This window comes from Schistocerca nitens, chromosome 5, assembly GCF_023898315.1.
Source record: "Schistocerca nitens isolate TAMUIC-IGC-003100 chromosome 5, iqSchNite1.1, whole genome shotgun sequence".
Taxonomy (NCBI): Eukaryota; Metazoa; Arthropoda; class Insecta; order Orthoptera; family Acrididae; genus Schistocerca; species Schistocerca nitens.
The window spans coordinates 355,761,912-355,786,905 of NC_064618.1; the positions used below are offsets into that span (position 1 = coordinate 355,761,912).

Genomic DNA, 24,994 nt, shown 5'->3' on the forward strand with positions numbered 1-24,994 from the left:
AAAAAGTGGTTAATTGGGAAGAAACATCTGCTATGCACTTAACAATACTTTGCAGAATTTATATATCCATGGAGAACAGAAAAACAAATTTCAACTGGAATAGCAAAGAGTTCAAACCTATTTGATGAATATCACAGAAGAATCTAAAACTGGTAATTCATCACAGTGAAAAACAATTATTGGGCTTATGACGGACAGGTGCTAACTCTGGTCACCAAAATGTCTAAATGTCGTCTCAGACAATATATTTGTATGGGGTTCTGTGATTTCTCATCACCAGCAACAATGACTCCAGAAAGAATTGGTTTCTTTCTGTTGATACTTTCAGCGTTATCAGTTTATTAAATGCAGGTGTCACTAACAGAAAAGTTGCTCCAAAAAAATACCTGCAGGCATATTTGTGCATCTTACTACATACAAAGTGTGATCAAAAAGTAAAAAGAATTTTTTTTTAATTTTGTGGGCTTTATACATCCAGTTTTCAAATATTTTTCTTGCCTTGTTGGCACACACATTTCTGATGTATGTTTGCATTTTCACTGTTTTGAAGACGACTACCATCCTGGACACCCTAGCACATCAGTTACTGACAACGATGTGGAAGAAATAAAGAAAATGGTTCTGGAAAACTGCTGAATCACCATCAGAGAAGTTGCTGATAATGTTGGTAAATCATTTGGCTCATGCCAAGCAATTTTTTGGGATGTTATGCGCATGAAACATGTAGCAGTAAAGTTCGCTCTAAAATTGTTGTATTTTGATCAAAAATGATGTCATGTGGACATCACTCAGGAACTGCTGAATGAAGCTGATAATGATCCGCATTTCTAAAGAAGATTATAACTAGTGGTGCCAGATTTCTTTTAAACCCTGTAATGGACAAATGCTCAGTTGGGTAAAAAACAAAGGGATTTAATTTATTACACAGGACAAATGAAAACAAAATTATTTTTTTGTGATTTATTGGTCTTTATCGTATTTTATGGAAGAACGTGTAAGTTTTAACATGTTTATGTTTGATTTTACATATTTAAAAAAATTAATGAAACTCCAGTCATACTGAAAATGGTCATTACTTCAATTTTTATCAAATTTGGGGAACATTTATTTTGTCTGTCCATCCATTTTAATGTAATCTGTGAAAAAAACTTTCTACAAAGCAGTTGGAACTAGGCATACTAATGATGAATGATATGAAATTTAAAATGTTAAGGATTTCATTTTTGGAAAACTCTTCCATGATTTTCTTCCATTTGTCAGTCACACTCTTACTTTTGTCATCAAAAGACTGAGCCATGTCCAGGCTTCTTTTAATTATTTGAAATTCTTCATGTAGGGAGTTCATGTTCAGTTGATCAACCCTTACTTCTAGTTTATCAGTACTGTATTTTACAACATTTTGGAGAATATGGATGGATAAACAGCTTTGGCAATTTTATCATTTTCAGCTAAAAGAAGCGTGTATTACTAAGTTTGAAACTTGATATGCACATTTATCATTAAGTTTTACAAGTTACAGTAGTTGGTTTACAGCCCCAGTATCATAATCAAAGAATTGTAAGCAAATTGGAAATGTTTTCCTGTCTTTTATTTTTTTTTTATTTACTTGCATCCATTGCTAAAGAGAAGTATATGTTTTTTTGGATGATCTTAGAAATATTTTCAAACAATAGCTTCCACTTTTGTTCTTCCACAGCTACAACTTTGACAGATTTTTGAATCACTGCAGATATATAATAATAAGAATTTGTGTGAGCTTTTTATACTGCTGTAACTAAGAGAATGCATAAACGTGTGATAACAGATGCTAGTTCTCTAGCAGTAATCTTGATTGTCTCTAAGGCAGATAGTTCAAGCTTCAATAAATATTTGGTAAGGTATTTGATAAACAGTTTAGACAAAAAGAGAATAGAAGCTTTCAAAATGTGGTGCTACAGAAGAATGTTGAAGATCATATGGGTTGATCACGTAGTTAATAAGGAGGTACTGAACAGAATTGGAGAGACAAGAAAACTGTGGCACAAATTGAGAAAAAGAAGGGATCAGTTGATAGGACGCATTCTGAGACATCAAAGGATCACCAATTTAGTATTGGAGGAAAGTGTGCGGGGAAAAAATCACAGAGGGAGACCAAAAGATGAATACAGTAAGCAGATTCAGAAGGATGTAGGTTGCAGTAGTTATTCAAAGATGAAGAGGCTTGCAAAGGATAGAGTAGTCTGGAGAGTTGCATCTAACCAGTCTTTGTACTGAAGATGACAACAACAAGAACAACTTGATGCTCAGTCACTAACATCAATCATGTGAGATTTAGCAGATGCATGTTGTTTTACATTATCAACACCTGTATCAGCACATGAGATATCTCTTTTCAACAGGTGACAGTGTGCCTTGTGCGAGTTTCCTTTTACTTGTCCAAACTAGGAATAATTATTTTCTCAGTTCGGATTATACTTCATAAGCCTTTTGGATTTCTTAGAAGGTATTCCAGCACTTGTAGATGAATTATCTGTGTCACTGTCACTTAAATCACTGCTTTTTTCAAGAGCTTTAGAAATAATTCACAAGCATAACACATTCAACACTCAGCAGTTCTCGCAAATCAATGAACGAAGTTTTAAAAACTAGAATGACAATCAAGCATGGAATTAAAAAATCCTTCCAGTATTGTTAACTAGCATTGGATAGCATTTAAAGGAGTTAGCAAACAAACGAAAGTGCTAAACACTAAATTGTAGAATGAAAGTAAGACAGATAACAAACAAATAACAAAATATAAAATAAACAGATAGGGGCAAATACAGACTGTGCTGTTGCATTAGGGGGTGAGAGTCAGTGAATACTGGTCCTGCCAGGCATTATCATAGACTGATAGCTGAGTTAATTGTATCTTCATGAACTAAGTGCAAAGATAATAGGTACTCGCCAGCTGTAGTGCAAAAGATTTTGCAATAATAATCAAACAAGTTTGAAATACATGAAAGAGTCTGTCCCAGTGGGACATTTAAAACTTTGCAGCAAATATGGGATGTCCTGGGAAATGCAGGATGTCTGGCAACACTAATTATAACAGGTGATGAAACATGGGTATAAGGATATGACGTCAAAATCGAGACCCAATTGTCCCAACGGAAACTGCGTAAAGGGCCAAGACTGAAAAAAATTGTCAAGGTCCATCACATGCGAAGGAGCTCCTCACTGTTTTCTTTGATTACAATGGCATAGCGCATCATGAGTTCCTGTGTTGTGTCATATGGTGAATAAGGAATACTACATGAAAGCTATGTGCCATTTCCTTACAGGTATCCAAAGAAAATGACCAAAATTGTGGTAAAATTACTCATGGAAATTTGATCACAATAATGTTCCCACTTACACATCAATGATTGATCATGATTTTTTGGCAAAAAAAATGTGATTTTTACTATTCCTGAGGCTGAAGAGAACCATGGAAGGACGTTGTTTTAGTACTACTGAGGCAATAAAAATAGAATTGCCAAAGGAGCTTAACACCATCATAATGAGAATCATAATTTTTACTGTCCCATAAAATACAATGGCTCATCAACACTGCAATTACAATTTAAATGTGAGTTCCAGAAGTGGTTTCAAAATTGGAAAAAGCACTGGCACAAGTGTGTTATATCTGAGGGGGATAACTTTGTAGGGGACAAAGTTAATGTTGAAGAATAAATAAAGATTCCTTAAGAAAAACAAAAATTCCAGTTATGTTCTGATCATGTGTCATATTTATAACTCTTATACAATTTTAAGGAATCTGTAATAAGCAAGAGTTTATCTGATCACACTATGGAACTGCACAATTATTCAAACCACAAGATAACTATTAGTCTTCGTACATTTTTAATGCATGATCTGTTGTTATGTTACAGAAGAACAGTAAGACTCTTACCTGGCGAGTTTTGCAGCCTTGGCATTTCTTATTGTAATTAGTTGCTGTGCAATAACTGACAATACTTCAATGTCAATTCGATTGAATTCATCAAAGCAGCACCATGCACCAGACTGTGCCAAACCAGAGAAAAACCGACCCATCATCTATAAGAAAAAAACTGTATCATACACCTTCATTGTGTTGTAGGCTTGTCATCCTTAATGATAACACCTCATTAGCAAAACAGAAAAATGGCCATTGAATTGAACTACTATCTGTGCTCATATTTACTCTTCATCACTAGATACTTAGAATAACGTCTTCTATTTTATACCTGGTGTAAATCGTGTTTATTCACAAACACATTAGAAGTTGTGCCACGCACTGTTGTGATATATGAACTGAAAAAAAAAATCCAGTCAACCTTATATATTCATATTCCTTAATGGGATGACTGATGACCATAGATGTTAAGTCCCATAGTGCTCAGAGCCATTTGAACCATTTTGAACCTTAATGGGACAAATTACACTGACAGGAAATTTTCTTTCCAAATTTTATTGCATTACTGCAGCTGAATATATTGGCATTTTATAATACATACTTAATCAATACAACCAACCTTTGAGCCAGTGACCCACCCATACTCGTACACAGAGAAGAAGGAAAACACACATATGGTAGAGGGAAAATGGAACAGGCTATGAACAGAAGCAGGAGGACATGCAGAGGGGGGTAAGGGGAGGGGGATATTTTTTTTTTGGGGGGGGGGGGAGGTAACTGAGAAGGCAAGTGAGATAGGAATGAAGAGCTAGCAAAAAGAAAGTAATGAAAGTTGTTTCATTAGAAGAATGAGATTTAATTTCCTTGTAAGTAATCTTTCAGAAGCAATGTGCAATAGATATAAATAGTCATTTACTTTTAAATTTTATCCAGAGAGACATAAGAGTGTTTAACAAATCCCCCACTATCACATACTTAGAGAACTGGAGGTCATATGCAACATGCAACATAATAGTTACCACACCAATTCATAAGTTAGAAAAACAACAAATAAAGAGTGACATCTCTGCTATATTTCTTTTCCTGCCAGCAAGGGAGAAACTGTTGCCGTAATCTGCAGCATCTCATTTCTGTGCAATACGAAAATGCTATGAACAGGCAATGCACTTTCATTGCAGGAGGAGTAGTGAAAAGCTATTCATAATTAGTAATAAAACTGTCTGAAAGATTTAAGAATATATTTGAGCTGACAGATTTTTATAATTAATTAACTATAGCAACCATGCACAAGACTTTCAACTATTCCATTGCAAGAGGAGTAGAGGAAAGCTATTCATAATCAGTAATAAAACTGTCTGAAAGATTTAACAATATATTTGAGCTGACAGATCTTTTATAATTAATGAACTATAGAAACCATGCACAAGACTTTCAACTATACTGTGTAAGCTGGTTTGATTATACGAAACAGTACATGTACTGGTGCATTGCCTATCTGCTATTTTTTCTCTGTTTAACGGTGTGCCTTCTCCCTCAAAGCATTAGTTCTTACCCTTATTAACTTAGTTCCCAGCACAGTTTCGTAAACCAATATAAAAATAATTATCTCAGAACAGCAATTTTCTTTGTACAACTTTTTCACAGATTTAGGTGAACAAAGTTTCACAAACATGTTGTGTTTGACAATAACAAAAGTAGGATTTATTACAGTAAGTTTCACAAAAGAACTTTCTGTCAAAATCAAATAATCTTCTTAGGTCAAATTGATTCTTCCAGGACTGCTCACAAACTCACTCACTAGACCAGTCAAGAACAGTTTGAGATCCAACCAGGTAGTCACGGAATGGAGGCAAGCAGAGAAGAATATCATATGAAGCTACTTTCAAGTGTAAAGCAATTCTTTATGTGGAAAAATATGGTCACAGAAGGGCAGGAAGGGAGTTCAATGTAGCTGAGAGTAATAATCACTTACAGAAAAACATAAATTGGGATATTTGCAACTACCACTACTAGAAAGAAATTCACTGGACCTCACAAAGGAAGACATCCTGATATTGAAGTAAATGTTTCAGAAGTTGTCCACGAAAGGAGGAAGAATGGGCAACCTGTCACCATTGACACCATAGTAAAAAAAGCAAAAGAGGTGGCTGCAGCTCTTGATGTACCGAAGCAAGAGTTTAAGGCTAGCCAGGGATGCTTGATTGCTTTATGAGACAAGTGGGCTTATCTCTGTGACACAGTACAACAATATACCAAAAGCTTCCACAGGATTTTGAAAAGAAACTTCAAGAATTTATGCGGTATGTTATCATACTTCAGAAAGAAAAGAATTTTTTGATGGGCCAAATAGGCAACGCTGATGGGACTTCAACTTGATTTGATAGCCAAGTAATTACACGACTAATCAGAAGGGTACAAAAGAAGTTACAATCAAAACATCTGGGTGTGAAAAACAGCACATAATAGTACTGCTGGAAATCACAGCAGATGGAAACAAAATGTCACCCTTTTTTAATACGCAAGTGAAAAACAAGCCCCAAGACTCCAAAAAATGAAAAGCAATTCCCTAATGACATCATTATTCAGAACTGATGGCCTGGACGAAACAAACGAATGGGTGGGAGTTGGCCATACCAAAGGTACGCACTACAGAAATGACACTACAAGACAAAATCAAACAAGACATGATTACACTAGAAAACGGGGTAGAGTATAGAGAGAAAATTTATAATAAGAAACTGAAACGTGTTACACAACTTTTTGAAGGGCAACAAGTCCTCTTACGAACACACCGTAACTTGACAAAATTTGGCAAACTGAATAAGAAGTGGCAATTACTCTAATCACGACCATATGTAACATCCAAAATACCATACACTGGAATGTACATATTAGTTTATGATAAAACAGGGAGAGACAAGGGTTTCTACCCTCACAAAGATATAAAAGCTTTTATAGAATGATGAAGCTAGGTAGCATTTTTTTTTTTTTTTCTGTCACAAGATAATTCTACAAAGGGTATGTAACTATAAGTGTAATTTTTCTTCTGGAGTGTATTTTAAGATAAAGTAATGTGTATAGGCATAAGTATTTTATTTGATTTGTACATGTGGGCATAAAATTAACAGCAATGAGAAGTAATACACCACTTAATGTGAAGCGAAGGTATAAACAAAATTAGCTTATGGTTATCTGTCAGTGCTCAACAACACATGCTGATGTAGTAGTAGGAGAGGGGGCAGAGACCTGTGCACATGCACGACACAATGGCAGAAGGCGCAACCAAATAGGAATGCAGTATATACAACTACTTAACTTAAATAAAAAGTAAATGGAAATACTACACAAATACATCTACTGTTTAAGAACAAAGGAACCTATTGATATATGTACATAGAGATTTCATTAAATACTAAGCTACATAAACATATTTACAAGCAAAAAGAAGCATTATGAACAATTATATGAGACGTGTTAGCTAAGGACAAATGACAAAATACCGTAAGAAATGACAATTAATTTTCTTTGCAGAGTAAATGATCATATTGGGTAACAAAATAAATAAATGCCTATGGAAATTTAAACGAAGTATGGAAATATCTACAGATGTATGAAATGACCAAATGTGTCAGTGGCTACCGAGTTACGTAATGCAATTAGTTTTAAGTTTTTTTCTTACAGCACCCAGTACATTGTCACAGTGCCAAAGAAGAGAATTACTTCAAGAGCAACAGGTACCAGATCAAGAAATTGACCGTGCCTCAAGTAAACAATGTAATTACAAGGATTTGAATATAATAGAGGGAAACATTCCACGTGGGAAAAATATATCTAAAAACAAAGATGATGTGACTTACCAAACGAAAGTGCTGGCAGGTCGATAGACACACAAACAAACACAAACATACACACAAAATTCAAGCTTATGCAACCAACGGTTGCTTCATCAGGAAAGAGGGAAGGAGAGGGAAAGACGAAAGGATGTGGGTTTTAAGGGAGAGGGTAAGGAGTCATTCCAATCCCGGGAGCGGAAAGACTTACCTTAGGGAGAAAAAAGGACAGGTATACACTCGCACATACACGTACATATCCATCCGCACATACACAGACACAAGCAGACATTTGTAAAGGCAAAGAGTTTGGGCAGAGATGTCAGTCGAGGCGGAAGTACAGAGCCAAAGATGTTGTTGAAAGACAGGTGAGGTATGAGCGGCGGCAACTTGAAATTAGCGGAGGTTGAGGCCTGGCGGATAATGAGAGGAGAGGATATACTGAAGGATAAGTTACCATCTCCGGAGTTCTGACAGGTTGGTGTTAGTGGGAAGTATCCAGATAACCCGGACGGTGTAACACTGTTCCAAGATGTGCTGGCCGTGCACCAAGGCATGTTTAGCCACAGGGTGATCCTCATTACCAACAAACACTGTCTGCCTGTGTCCATTCATGCGAATGGACAGTTTGTTGCTGGTCATTCCCACATAGATAGCTTCACAGTGTAGGCAGGTCAGTTGGTAAATCACGTGGGTGCTTTCACACATGGCTCTGCCTTTGATCGTGTACACCTTCCGGGTTACAGGACTGGAGTCGGTGGTAGTGGGAGGGTGCATGGGACAGGTTTTACACCGGGGGCGGTTACAAGGGTAGGAGCCAGAGGGCAGAGGGTAGGGAAGGTGGTTTGAAGATTTCATAGGGATGAACTAAGACGTTACGACTGTTAGGTGGATGGCGGAAAGACACTCTTGGTGGAGTGGGGAGGATTTCATGAAGGATGGACCTCATTTCAGGGCAGGATTTGAGGAAGTCGTATCCCTGCTGGAGAGCCACATTCAGAGTCTGATCCAGTCCCGGAAAGTATCCTGTCACAAGTGGATCACTTTTGTGGTTCTTCTGTGGCAGGTTCTGGGTTTGAGGGGATGAGGAAGTGGCTCTGGTTATTTGCTTCTGTACCAGGTCGGGAGGGTAGTTGAGGGATGTGACAGCTGTTTTCAGGTTGTTGGTGTAATGGTTCAGGGATTCCGGACTGGAGCAGATTCATTTGCCACGAAGACCTAGGCTGTAGGGAAGGGACCGTTTGATATGGAATGTGTGGCAGCTGTCATAATGGAGGTACTGTTGCTTGTTGGTGGGTTTGATGTGGACGGACATGTGAAGCTGGCTGTAGTGTCGGCAGACTTGCCAACACTACGCACACTAATTGAAAGAGGCGGCCAAGATGCACGCGCTAACTCACGAAGGATGGAGTGAGGTCTGAAACAGGAGACTTAATGAATGTGATAAAGAAAATACGTATCTTTGGGAATATACTTAACTTTTAATACATCCTTGTATACATCGTTCTTGATGAGACATCTGGAGATTGTGGCGATACAAGTGACTCTTTATATACAAGCTATTTAAGGCTAATGGCGCCTTGCTAAGCCGTAGCCATTAACTTAGCTGAAGGCTATTCTAACTGTCTCTCGGCAAATGAGAGAAATGGCTTCGTCCGTATAGTCGCTAGCAACGTCGTCGTACAACTGGGGCGAGTTCTCGTACGTCTCTCGAGACCTGCCGTGTGGTGGCGCTCGGTCTGCGATCACACAGTGGCGACACGCGGGTCCGATATGTACTAATGGACCGCGGCCGATTTAAGCTACCACCTAGCAAGTGTGGTGTCTGGCAGTGACACCACACTGGCCATTGGACAGATGAGAGGTTTTAGGTAGGGTGGCAGGTGATCGGCGTGAAAGGAAGTGCTCCATTGCAGCGAGGCCCTGGATGTGCGGAATATTTGTGTATAAGGAAGTGGCATCAATGGTTACAAGGATGGTTTCTGGAGGTAACAGACTGGGTAAGGATTCCAGGCATTTGATAAAGTGGTTGGTGTCTTTGATGAAGGATGGGAGACTGCATGTAATGGGTTGAAGGTGTTGATTGGTTTTAGGTAGGGTGGCAGGTAAGGCTTTAGGTATGGTGGCAGGTGACTCTGAATGTGGCTCTCCACATCAAACCCACCAACAAGCAACAGTACCTCCATTATGACAGCTGCCACCCATTCCACATCAAACGGTCCCTTCCCTACAGCCTAGGTCTTCATGGCAAACGAATCTGCTCCAGTCCGGAATCCCTGAACCATTACACCAAAAACCTGAAAACAGCTTTCGCATCTCGCAACTACCCTCCCGACCTGGTACAGAAGCAAATAACCAGAGCCACTTCCTCATCCCCTCAAACCCAGAACCTCCCGCAGAAGAACCCCAAAAGTGCCCCACTTGTGACAGGATACTTTCCGGGACTGGATCAGACTCTGAATGTGGCTCTCCAGCAGAGATACGACTTCCTCAAATCCTGCCCTGAAATGAGATCCATCCCTCATGAAATCCTCCCCACTCCACCAAGAGTGTCTTTCCGCTGTCCACCTAACCTTCGTAACCTATTACTTCATCCCTATGAAATCCCCAGACCACCTTCCCTACCCTCTGGCTCCCATCCTTGTAACCGCCCCCGGTGTAAAACGTGTCCCATGCACCCTCCCACCACCACCTACTCCAATCCTGTAACCCGGAAGGTGTACATGATCAAAGGCAGAGCCACGAGTGAAAGCACCCACATGATTTACCAGCTGACCTGCCTACACTGTGAAGTTTTCTATGTGGGAATGACCAGCAACAAATGGACACAGGCAGACAGTGTTTGCTGCTGATGAGGATCACCCTGTGGCTAAACATGCCTTGGTGCACGGCCAGCACATCTTAGCACAGTGTTACACCATCCGGGTTATCTGAATACTTCCCACTAACACCAACCTGTCAGAACTCCGGAGATGGGAACTTGCCCTTCAGTATATCTTCTCCTCTCATTATCCGCCAGGCGTCAACCTCCGCTAATTTCAAGTTGCCTTCGCTCATACCTCACCTGTCTTTCAACATCATCTTTGCCTCTGTACTTCCACCCTGACCGACATCTCTGCCCAAACTCTTTGCCTTTACAAATGTCTGCTTGTGTCTGTGTATGTGTGGATGGATATATGTGTGTGTGCAAGTGTATACCTGTCCTTGTTTCCCCCTAAGGTAAGTGTTTCCGCTCCCGGGATTGGAATGACTCCTTACCCTCTCCCTTAAAACCCACATCCTTTCATATTTCCCTCTCCTTTCCTCTTTCCTGATGAAGCAACTGTTGGTTGCGAAAGCTTGAATTTTGTGTGTATGTTTAGGTTTGTTTGTGTGTCTATCGACCTGCCAGTACTTTTGTTTGGTAAGTCACATCATCTTTGTTTTTAGATATAATTACAAGGATATTTATACAAAGGTCATAAGGCAAATGAAAAATGAAATATGCATTGTTGCACTATATCTCCATGACAATTATCAGTACCTATTCGCTGCAGAGTACACATAAACATTTAAGCATGAGATTTTGCAAAAACAATTAATTATCATCATGTCAAATGAAAGCTTGAATAATGGCATTTCCAGTTATGTGAGAAATGTAAGTCTATGATGGTTAAAATGTCATATTTCACACTAAGCTACACTTGAACTGAAGTAAATAGCACTAGCACATGAAGAAACAACATGGTACTATGTGAATGATTAGTCAGTACACATTATTTCCGTGAAACAAAAGTTCCTTGACAACTATTCTGTGACTGCCATGAGTAACATTTCCTCATAAATCCTTGAACCAGTAGATGAGTATTTCCTTTCTTGCCTACAAAACATAGGAGGTGGCACCAAGCATAGTTAGGCCACCAATGCATAATGATTTAGTCCTCTTTCCAATGTTTTTCTCCCTCCTCTACCTAAGGAAGCAATGAGTGCACATAAGTGATAAAAGCCTATCTATAAAATGACATAGAAATGTATCATATCCTTGTATTGTATCATGATAATGTGTATGTAATTAATTTGTATTTGTGATGTGAACAAAGACAAGTTGAAGCTAACAATCTGTAGTGACAGAAACCAGATAATGAAAAGTTTATGACATTTTAAAACTTAAGAAATTTATGCTCGTAGTTTAAGCGATGAATGGAATGTCATCCACATGTATCAGCTATCATGTTATGTATGTTATTGTAACTTAATACTTGTACGAATTTTCATTGGAAACCAAACTCCATATGAAGAAGTGAACTTTGAGCACAAGCAGTTTATATGTTTTGGACGGCTATATGTGTCTTTCAACAAGTGGATGGTCAAGTGGGGTGCCATGAACATGCATGTGCAGTGAAATAATTTCTGAGTATCATGGCTCACAATGCTTGATACATTAACAAGTGAACTATAGTTGTTCAAGCCGGTACTTAGCTCATCGATGGTGCTGTTAGCTGGGGTTCTCTATGCTGAAAATATGATACGACAGGTAATAATGATGCCTGAGCCATGAATATGGAGATCTTCTGCCACAGGGTTGGATTTTGAACAATAAGCACACACCCACTGCACCCAGAATGAAGACAAATGCCATGGCTATTCTTCAATATGTGACACTCAGGTGGAAGTGTGACAGTGTGAAATCAACACTAAGAAAACGAGTGCATGCACATGCAATGGTAGCAACTGACATGTTGACCATTGTTGACCGGTTCTTTGCCACCAAATCTGCCAGTGCACAAGGGCAAAACCCGGCAGTGCGAATGAAGCAAACTGAACATTATTGTATTCAGATATGTAATGACTTCCATATTATGTATATAATCTTTAAATTCCTTGTAGAACTCAAACATACATAGGATAACTTGACATATCCATTCCTTTAAATAAAAGAGATGCTGACAAATAAATGATATTGAACCCTATCAGCAAATGTAAATATGTAAAAGCAAAGAACACTGTACGTCTCCATACCATGTCAACATATAGTGTGGGGACAATTGTGTAGGTACATGATGAAATACCCCCAGGATATCGTAAAGTTAAAAGGTATTAAAAACAAAAAATGAAATGCCAGTCGACCATAAGCATTAGCAAAGACATTAATTATGCATGCGTGGTAAGGTGCAGGCGAATGAAAAAAATTGTCATTCTTTTTTGTACATGATTTTTTTTATTCACTCTCTCTTGTATGTAGAACTTCTGTTAAGAAGTGCCATTTGGGGGATGATGGGCTACAAGTGTTTTGTAACATCCATGTTTCAAAATAAGAAAAATATTGATACCAGTATTAAGTATTTTTATTCAAGTGAAGTGAAAATGAGAAAGGAGGATTTTCTTACTTATGACATGCACTGGTGTACTTGAAGTTTGCTGCAGGCATCTACAATTGTAATGTAAGACAAGTCTGATAGCATAAAAATTGGCACAGAACCAGAATATCTAACACTCAACCAAGAGAAAATACTGGGGAAAATTAAGATAGGAACAATGCAAAATTGGGAACAGCTATCAGGAAAGCTTCAGGAAGCCATGAAATTAGCAGTAGCACTGAGAACCAGGAAACACCGCTGGTGGATCCATGCATGTGACCTGTCAATCGAAATATGCATCCTCCCACCACCACCTACTCCAGTCCTGTAACCCGTAAGGTGTATCCGATCAAAGGCAGAGCTACATGTGAAAGCACCCACGTGATTTACCAACTGACCTGCCTACACTGTGAAGTTTTCTATGTGGGAATGACCAGCAACAAACTGTCCATTCGCATGAATGGACACAGGCAGACAGTGTTTGTTGGTGATGAGGATCACCCTGTGGCTAAACATGCCTTGGTGCATGGCCAGCACATCTTGGCACAGTGTTACCATCCGGGTTATCTGGATACTTCTCAATAACACCAACCTATCAGAACTTGCCCTTCAATATATCCTCTCTTCCCGTTACCCACCAGGCCTCAAACTCTGCTAATTTTAAGTTGCCGCCGCTCATACCTCACCTGTCATTCAACATCTTTGCCTCTGTACTTCCGCCTTGACTGACGTCTCTGCTCAAAGTCTTTGCCTTTACATATGTCTGCTTGTGTCTGTATATGTGTGGATGGATATGTGTGTGTGTGTGCGAGTGTATACCTGTCCTTTTTTCCCCCTAAGGTAAGTCTTTCCACTCCCGGGATTGTAATGACTCCTTACCCTCTCCCTTAAAACCCACATCCTTTCGTCTTTCCCTCTCCTTCCTCTTTCCTGATGAGGCAACCGTGGTTGCGAAAGCTTGAGTTTTGTGTGTGTGTTTGTGTTTGTTTGTGTGTCTATCAACATACCAACACTTTCATTTGGTAAGTTACATCATCTTTGTTTTTAGATACACACACACACACACACACACACACACACACACACACACACACACACACACACACACACACACTGACAGGGTGGAGCAGAGCTGCGATTCATTACTGAACACAATGCAATGCCATAAATTACCAGTCCATGCTTCCCAATCATGGCACCACTTCGAAGGTAGCCATTTGTGCTATGGGGTTAAAGGCAGCCGATGTATAGGATGACAATTTTCTAGTCTGGCTGCTGCTAGTCCTTGAACAGTGCTGTGGTATGGTGCTATGATACAACGTTGCACAGAGTTGTGTTGTAAATAAATAAAATAAAATAATATACACATGAAAAACATTTAAAAAGGATAATACAATTGTGTTATTAGAAATGTTCATCATTTGCACAACTTTTTAGGCTACCAGACTTCTTCTCCTACCTTTCAATTGTAGATGCAGGCATCAGATTCCAATTACACCAGTGTATGTCATAAATAAGAAAATCCTCCTTACTTGGTTTCACTTGACTTGAATAAAAAACAGTTAATACTGGTATCAATTTTTTTCTTATTTCAAAATATATATGATACAAAACACTCATAGCCCGTCATCCTCCAAACAACACTTCTTAACAGAACTTCTACATACACGTGAATGAGAAATAAAATCACGTAAAAAATGAATTACAAATTTTTCATTTGTCTGCGCCTTACCATGCATTCATAATTAACATCTTTGCCAATGCTTATGGTCGATTGGTGTTTCATTTTTCATTTTTAATAAATTTTAACTTTATGGTATCCTGGGGGTCTTTCATCATGTACTTACACAATTGCCCCATACTAGAGGTTGACACGGTATGGAGACGTACAGTGTTTTTTGCTTATACATGTTTACATTTGCCGATAGGGATCGATACCCTATATTTGTTGGCTTCTTTTTTATTTAATAGAATTGATACATCATCTTATCCTATGTATATTACAAGTTCTACAAGAAATTAAAAGATTATATACATAAGATGATAGCCCATTACACATTTCAATTTGGCATGCTAACAATAATGTTCAGTTTGTTTCATTTTCATTGCTGTGTTTCAAATTTGTAACTGGCAGATTTAGCAGCTAAGAACTAGTCACCAAGGGTCAATATGTGAGCTGCTACCATCACACGTGTGTGCACTCATTTTCTTAATGTTTATTTCACATTGTGTGTCACACTTCCACCTGAGTGTCACATATTGAAGAATAGCCATGGCATTTGTCTTCATTCTGGGTGCAGTGGGTGTGTGCTTATTGTTCAAAATCCAACCCTGTGGCAGAAGATCCCCATATTCATGGCTCAGGCATCATTATTACCTGTTGTAGAGAACCCCAGCTAACAGCATCCATCGATGAGCTAAGTACCGGCTTGAACAACTATAGTTCACTTGTTAATGTATCAAGCATTGTGAGCCATGATACTCAGAAATTATTTCACTGCACATGCATGTTCATGTCACCCCACTTGACCATCCACTTGTTGAAAGACACATATAGCCGTCCAAAACATATAAACTGCTTGTGCTCAAAGTTCACTTCTTCATATGGAGTTTGGTTTCCAATGAAAATTCGTACAAGTATTAAGTTACAACAACACACATAACATGATAGCTGATACATATGGATGACATTCCATTCATCGCTTAAACTACGAGCATAGATTTCTTAAGTTTTAAAATGTCATAAACTTTTCATTATCTGGTTTCTGTCACTACAGATTGTTAGCTTCAACTTGTCTTTGTTCACATCACAAATACAAATTAATTACATACACATTATCATGATACAATACAAGGATATGATATATTTCTATTTCACTTTATAGATAGCGTTTTATCACTTGTGGGAACTCATTGCTTCCTTAGGTAGAGGAGGGAGAAAAACTTAGGAACTCGTATAGTCATCGACTAGTTGTCAATGAACTTTTGTTTCATGGAAATAATGTGTACTGACGAATCATTCACATAGCACCATGTTGTTTCTTCATGTGCTAGTGCTATTTACTTCAATTCATGTGTAGGTTAGTGTGAAATATGATGTTTTAACCATTGTAGACTTATCTTTCTCAAATATCTGGAAATGTCACTATTCAAGATTTCATGTGACAAGATAAAATTTAATTGGTTTTCGTAAAATCTAATGCTTTAATGTTTCTGTGTACTCTGTAGTGAATAGGTACTGATAATTATCATGGAGATACACTGGGGCAATGCATATTTCATTTTTAATTTCCCTTACGACGTTTTTATAAATATCCTTATAACTAAATTGTGTACTTGACGCACGGCCCATTTCTTGATTTGGTACCTGCTACTCTTGATGTGATACTGTTCTTCTCCACCTCGACGATGCACTGGCCACTGAAAGAAAATAAACTCAAAACTAACTTAAAACTAACTGCATTATGTTGCTCGGTAGCCACTGACACATTTGGTCAGTGCATACATCTGCAGATATTTCCATACTTTGTTTAAATTCATAGACATTCATTTATTTTGCTGCCCATTATGATCATTTACTCTGCAAAGAAAATTAATTGTCGTTTCTTACGGTATTTTGTCGTTTGTCCTTAGCTAACACATCTCATATAATTTTTCATGATGCTTCTTTTTGCTTGTAAATATGCTGTACATAAGTTAGTATTTAATTAAATCACTATATACATATATCAATAGGTTCCCTAGTTCTTAGACACTGGATGTATTTGTGTAGTATTTCTGATTACTTTGTATTTAGTTTAAGTTCTTGTACATATTGCATTCCTATTTGGTTGCGCATTCTGCCAGCCTGTCACGCATGCGTAGAGGTCAATGTTTCCTCTCCTTCTGCTGGCGCCAGCGCATAATGTTGAGCGAGGATAGCTGTGTCATATGCTAACTTTGATTGTAATTTTGCTTTGTATGAAGCAGTGTATTACTTCACATTGCTGTAATTTTATGCCTACATGGACAAATCAAAAGAATTACTTATGCCAAAACACATTACTTTGTCTTAAAATATACTCCAGAAGAAAAATTACACTTAGAGTTACATACACTATGTACAATTACCTTGTGACAGAAAGAAAAAAAGCTACCTAGATTCATCATTCTATAAAAGCTTTTATATGTTTGTGAGGGTGGAGACCCTTGTCTCGACCTGTTTTCTCATATACTAATCTGTACATTCCAGGATATAGTACTTTGGAAATTCCATATGGTCCTGAATAGAGTAACTGCCACTTCTTCTTCAGTTTGCCAAATTTTGTTGACTTAGGGTGCATCCATAAGAGGACTCATTACCCTTCAAAAAATTGTGTAACTAATTTCAGTTTCTTATTATAAATTTTCTTCCTATACTTGGCCCTGTTTTCTAGTATAACCATAGCATGTTTGATTTTGTCTTGTACCGCCATTTCTGTAGTGTGTATCTTCGGTATGGCCGACTCCCACTTATTCGTTTGTTTTGTTCAGAACATTAATTCGTTAGGTGTGAAACCTGTTCAAGAATGCGGAAGGATATTAACAACTTGCATGAAAAGAGTTACATATTATCACCAAGGATACTGAATAGGTTGGTTGGATGATGGAATACCACGGTGGGAGGGATGGGGAAGATAGTGTGGAGAATATTTATCTTTTCAGGCCACACTGAGAGGTAATCAAAACCACAGCATAGAATGTGATTAAGTTGCTTCAGTTCTGGGTGATACTGAGGCATAAATGAGTACTCCTTGTGGGAAGATTGTAAGTGTTTAGGGGATGGTAAGTGGCTATGGAGACAAGGCACAGGAGATCTATTTCTGGATGAGGTAGGGAAGATAATTTTTGTCTGTGAAGGCCTCATTGAGACCCTGGGAATGTTTGGAAAGGGACCACTCATCACTACAGATGCATGTGGCTAGGCTGTATTGAAGGGACTTCTATGAGTAGAATCAGTAGTAACTGTTGTGGTAGAAGTACTGCTGATGATTAGTAGATGTGATGTGGACAGAGGTACTGATGTAACCATCCTTGAGTTGGAGATTAACACTGAGGAAGGTGGCTTATGGGACTTTGGAGAACCAGATGAACTGAATGGGTCAGAAGTTGTTGATGTTCTGGATGAATGTGGGTAGGGCATCCTCACACTCAGTCCAGATCTCCCAAGCCTTGCTCCCTATCTGCTATGTAACCACTGTCTGGTCTCAAAGGAACACCCTTCTCACAACTCAGTACCGTCCAAGACTGGAGCACTGAACCATATTCTTTGTCAGAGTTTTAACTAATTCTTGTCATGCTCTCAACTAATAAATATCCTCCTCACACAGCAGTACTCCAAATTACACCCAACCTTTGCAATATCCTTGTCCATCCCTCTTCCACCCCCACTCCAATCCTCTTGCCCATGGCTCCTATTCCTGCAATAGACATAGATGCAAGACTAGTCACAAACACCCTCCCACTAACACTTACTCCAATCCTGTCACTGGCATCTCCTGCTCATGAAAGGCTGAGCAACCTGTGAAAGCAGCCTTGTGATCAACCAACTTACCTGGAACCAAAGTGCCACATTCTATGTGGACATGACAGCTAATAAGATGATTGTAAAAATTAATGGACACTGCCAAACTATGGCCAACAGACAGTTGGAACACCACTGGGCATGCCACCCAAACACTGTGGGCTTGACTTCAATGCCTGTTTCACAGCTAACACCTTATAAATTTTTTGGACAAACACCACCTTCTCTGAATCGTGCAGGTCAGAACTCTCTCTGCAACATGTCCTTTATTCCAATTATCCCCCTGGCCTCAACCTTTGCTAGTTACTGTCCACCACCCACCTGCCCCTCCCATTCCCTACTCCAGCCTTATATCCCACCAGTGCACCTGCATTGCCCTTTCACTTTCTGTACTTCTCTCCTCTCCTCTTAACACCACCCCCCGCCCCCCCCCCCCCCTGCTGCAATTCCAGAACAGCCTCCCAATGCTGCACTTAACCACCCCACTATCCTGGTATGTCTGATGAATGACTTAATCCAGTAGCTGAATATTATGTGGCAGTCTGCTGCATTGTGGCTTATGCCAGTCAGTGCCTCTTCTATGTGGTGAGCAGCAACCTATCCCTTTCATATTGATGTTATTACACAGAGATTTTCCGCTGTCTGATCAGTGTATATATTAATAATGAATAAAATACATTATATTACAGTCAGTCATATTTACTAGGTTATTTTGATAGGAATCATTGTCATGAAATGAGTATTTGCATCCTAAAATACAGTAATATTCAATGGAATTTACTTTTTTGTTTAAAGAATAAAATAAAACAAATATATATTTTTATGGATTAATCTACAAGTAATTTGAGAACTTTTTGTTAATTTCTTTTCTTTGCAATTTTTGTCATATTTAACAATATAAAATGTGTCTGCACAAATGCACTTAGGTACTTGAAATTTTTGAGTGAATTATTACAGGTTTGGAACTTAAATAGTGGCAACTATTTATTGACAACCGATACAAAAGAGTTACATGTTTATTGTCCTTCAAAGTAGTCACCAGCATTGTGTAGAACACATTGCCAGTGATGTGAAAGACGTAGTATACCATTAGCAGAGCCTGTTCTGTTGATGGTGCGAATGGAGCGGTCTACCGCCTGTCGAATCTCTGGAACAGCTCTGAAGCGAATGCCACGAAGTGGTTCCTGCATCTTCGGAATGAAATCAAAGTCACAAGCACTTAAGTTCGAGGAGTATGGTGGATGGTACAGTACTTCCCAGTCCCATCAACGGAACAGAGCAGCCACAGCTTGCGCTGTATGTGCCCGCGCTTTGTCATGCAAAATAATGGGTGGGTTGTGCAGAAAGTGTCGCCGCTTCTTTCACAAAGCTGAATGCAAGTGATGCTCCAAAAATTAACCATAATACTGTGCATTGCCAGTCTACCATGGAGGAACATAATGTGTTAGGATAACACCATCACAGTCTTACATGACAATCACCATAACTTTAGACCACTTCATTCACACCATCAACATAACAGGCTCTGTTAACAGTGTACTAGACCTTCCACATTGCTGGCAATGGGTTCTACAAAATGCAGGTGCAAACATGTAACTCTTTTGTATCGGTTGTGAACAAATAGTTGCCACTATTTAAGTTCCAACCCTCTTACTAATGTGTTAAGCAATTCAAAAGGTGGGAATTTACATATTCCACAGACAACCCTCAAGAGAAATCTGGCAGTTACCTTATAATCCAGACCTTCTGAGCAGTTGAACACTACGCACTGTATAGCCAATGACTTAGCAAGATCTTTTGTAGTCTCTGTTTTCCCTGTACCTGCTGGTCCTGCAGGAGCTCCACCTAAAACATAATTAATAACACTGATATTCTTTCACTCCTTTCAAAAATATTAGGAAAATCTTAGATTTGAGCAAGTACTACTTTTTATATGGTATCATTGATTTCTACCTAAGTCTAGTTGCAAAGCACCCATCAGGCAAAGGTAACATTTATCAGTAAGAGGTGTTATCACCAAGCGCGGAGATGCTCCCAGGTACTCGTATCCATAAACATAACATGCACTTGACATTCGTGCAACACAGTTGTCTATATCTTCCTCCCAGTAATAACGAAGCTGCTTCAACCATTCAAAGTGAGAGCTGCAGAAAAATAAATACGTATGGTATAAAACAAGAAAATTTTTTTAAAAATGTCAAATCAGAAGAAACACTCACCAGAAAGAATAAAGATATATGAATAACAGTAACACTAAAATGGATAGAAAAGTTTATGCCATAGACATTTTATTCATTGGTTTATAATGGGACATTAAGATGGAAGGAAATAAAATGTGGTTGGGGAAAATGTATTTTATCTCTCAGTCAGCACAGTTGAGACAATTCAGACAAATGAGAAGAAAAGACAAACTACATAAGGGAATAGCTATCAAATTTACAATGACTTCTTAACTGTGCCCATAAATCTTATGTCAAATTTTCAGTTATGTTCAAGAGTGCAAGTCAGATTCTGATGGTTCCTAAATGCTCTGGTTGGCAGTCAAGTTAAATTTGGTGTTTGTATTGGATAGCATAACTGGGCAGATGCATTACTGCCTCTGAAAATACATCCAAACTCACTTAGAAAAAATTTGTTTACAGAGTCAAAGCTGACCTCTGTTTTAAGTGTCTATGGTACTTTTCCATATAGCTTTTCTGTCTCCCAAAGCATGCTGAATTGAGGTTCGTTAATGTTCTTTGGTTCAGTATGTCAATACTTCTTCACACCACTTAACTTGCTTTTCCTTTAATCCACCTCCTCTTTCTTTCTGTCCTTATATATTTTCATTGCTGCAAGCTTCGCAGCATGCAAGGTGGCACTGTGGTTAGCATCACTGGGAGGTATGATGTGTATCACCAGTTCAGTCCCAATCAGCAGCAATTATTTCTTGTTTACTATTTATCATTTGTGGAAGGATCTCAAAATTTGTTGCGTTTGTATGTTCTGGAAGATTTGATATTTGTATAACTAGCAACACTCTCCATAAAGGAGTCAAGTGCTGTTCTGTCTGTACAATGGTGTTCGTAATGAAAATACTTTCAGCACCAAATGTTGTACTTCATTTATGACCTGCTTACAGATTTGGACTTTAGTGAGGTTATGACATGGTACAGTCTGGTGGAGGCACTGTGTACTTCAAAAACATCTACATCCTCATGGGTTCAATTAGGCAATATATAAGTCATCATCTACATGTACAGGAACCAAAATACTAGCAATACATCATACCCAAGGTCCATATATTGAGGAAACCAATGTATTACAAACCACAAACAAGTCAGTTGCACGTTAGGCACCCATCAATGTTTTCCAGAGACAATGGTGAGGATCTGACAAAATGGCTGAAAGCATTCGACTGAGTTGCCAAAAACAACAGGCAGGATGACTTGACGTGCCTGACAAATATGTACTTCTTCTGAATGGTACAGCCCAGCAGTGAGTCGAGCATGATAAAAAGAAGCTTGTTAGATAGGAAAAAATACAAGCGAAACTGAAGACACATTTGGGGGAAATCAACAGCAAGGCTGATTGGCTTTAGAACAATTGAAGAGCAGAGTAACATCATGAGAAAACAGCAAAGTGTTGCATACAGAATTTTTGGTCCTATGCAACACTACGAAACCAAATATGACTGAAGTTGACAAACTCTGCTACTTTATGAGACGATTCACAGAAGACATATACCAGGCTCTTAATGATTTCACCTGAGGAATTCATTAGGTGGTGACAGCACATCGATGTAATATGACAAAGATAGATTGTTGGCCCTTATGGCAGTTCTGGAAGGCTGCCACGACCTCGTCTCTCTCATATACCAGTTTGTAAGAAAAGAAATACAGCAGTTTATGGCAGTCAAAACTGGAGACCAAGTAAGCAAGAGATAGCAGCCATGAATGTTGGCCCCATATGCCAGAAGGTAATAGAAAACATTGAAGAGAGGTATTGATCTTCAGCACCAATCTCTGCCATTAATTGAGCATGCCAGAAGGAATGGATCTGGCCAACACCATCTTATGCCACAGCCTTCAAACAACAATCCAGGATCCAAACAACACAGATACAACCAACTCCCCCGTCAAGTATAACGCCCTTTAGAAGAACAACATTTGAAGGACACAGGACAACATGCTGGCATGTTTCCATTTTTGCTGCCCCGGATATGTTGTACACTACTGCAGAAAAAGAAGACAATTGGTCAATGACTGCTACATGCCCAGATGTCTACCATCACAACAGTTGTATTTATGTTAGTGAACTACAGACAATTATAGTTGACGTTTGGGGCAAATCCCATTTGCTGTATCTCTCTCCAGCATGTCACAGCCATTATCTGTCACCATACAGAGGTACCAGCTGCTTGCCTAGATGGTGAATTCATTAAAATTTAGCAAGGTGACCATCTATGGACTTGAGGCCACAAAAAATGAAAATCTTCCATTAACAACGATTGTAAACATGTCAGGAAATTTAATCAAAGTCATCATTGATGGTCAACCTGTCTGGGCACTAAGTGACCCACAGGTTCCTTTTTCTGTAATGTTCAATGTTTACCATTACTCGCTAAAGAAGACTATGTTTTGTGATATGAAAGTGATTGTGCTGAAAGTTGTAAATCAGAAATATGCCCAGCTGAAAGGAACAGTTTTGCAAGAATAACTATCAATGATAGAACACAGCTTTTTGAATTTATCATTTCAACAGAATGTAGCCATAATTTTATTCTTGGGTGGGACTTCTTGCAGGCAATACAAGCAGTCATAAACTGTGGAAGATCAAAATTTCAGGCTGTCATCCAGACTGGCACATCTATTCCAACAAGCAAACATAAAGATTATTCTGGGCCATTATTTGCCACTCAAAATGTTGTTATCTTGCTGTCATAAATGTGATAAATTAGAGTTGTCAACATAGATGTTTGATTAAACTGTGAAGCTCCTGTCAATTGTGGAAAGCTACTCAGGCTCACAAAATAATTCTACAAGGCAACATCAATCTTAATCATTGCATATGGTCAGGGATACCTTTCAATCACTAATTGCCTTGAGCAGCCACAACTCATCCCTAAAAGTATTGTGTAGGTACTGCCACTCCAGTCCAGTATGGGCAGCTTGGTACCATTAATGAAGATTCATGCTCTGCTACCACTACAGACACTGCAATGGATGTAGCTACTGTAGTGGTGAGATAAGGATCCTTGGTAGCTGGCAAAATATGATGGTTGTGGATGCCGCGACTGCTGCAGAGGGGTGGGGAGTTGTCCTAGTTGTCAGAGTGGCAGAAGTTCTACAACCATGGGCATCATGTGTTCAGTGGGCTGGCAAGGACTAAGGGATTTTGTGTGAGGTGGTGGCACCAAGACAGATGTAATGCACGTAAACTCTTGATTACTCCTTTCCAGTGGTGCAGACCAGCATTGACCCACAGCATACATGTTCCATGGGCATGGGATAATCATCAATCTGATGGCACATCATGAAATAACACTGCATTTTAGCACATCACCTGTGCAAAAGTGTGGTCACTCGATGGTGCCAAAGGGCCAGGAAGGAGCTGACTCAGCAGCTGACAACAAATGCCCTCACAGTAGCTTTGTCGCTGGCTGGTGAATCCTCAGCATTGAGCTGCTACAGATTTGTTATTATGCCTATAAGGACTTGAGAATTATCCATTATCTTTCACCCCGAGAGACCTGTCCAGTGTACCATTCCCCATTAGCTCCCAAATATCACTGATTTATTTACCCACGGATGCTTTCCCTGGCTAGGACCTGAATCCTTTATATTACCCAATGATACTTCATAATCATAAAGCATAAGTGGGCAATGAAAAAAAAATCCTGGATTTTCCCAGGTTTTCTGGGTAAGAATACACATTCTCCTGGTTAAAGAAACACATTTTCTCAGGGAGAAACACATTCTTTACTGGGTGAAAGTACACTATTTCCCAGGTGAAAATACACCTTTTTCATATACTTTTTCTCAGAACTGTAAAACGTATCAATCCTTTGAATGGTAAATGGTTTATACACTAGACTAGAACTTCCTGGTGCTTTAGGAAATGAAACACAGGGGAAAAACAAAGCATTTTGGAGAGATCTTTTTTGTGTAGCAACACAACTTTCAATATTTTCATATTATAAAAGTATAAATATCAATTCTATCAAACACAGCACATTAGTTTCCAAAATATTGAAATTGAGATTGTCATGTGCTTTTGTCAGCCAGTCCTAGCTCACATCATTTGATCTTGCCAGTCAATAACAGTAGACATTCAGAGCATAGGACACATGATGTTGTCAGCCAATAGTAACATCACTGTTAAGTAGCATGAACACAGAAATAATACA

General features: G+C 38.8%; 1 protein-coding gene across 1 annotated transcript in view; it reads right to left on the bottom strand.

Moving 5' to 3' along the window:
* The window catches only part of LOC126260454 (dynein axonemal heavy chain 6), a 1,163,459-nt gene that overhangs the window by 704,042 nt on the left and 434,423 nt on the right, over nucleotides 1–24,994 (bottom strand). The window contains exons 61-63 of the mRNA XM_049957783.1: nucleotides 20,560–20,750; nucleotides 20,336–20,451; nucleotides 3,914–4,059 (exon numbers count right to left, since the gene is read on the bottom strand). Of these exons, the coding sequence (XP_049813740.1) occupies nucleotides 3,914–4,059; nucleotides 20,336–20,451; nucleotides 20,560–20,750 (453 nt within the window). The remainder of the gene's footprint in view (nucleotides 1–3,913; nucleotides 4,060–20,335; nucleotides 20,452–20,559; nucleotides 20,751–24,994) is intronic.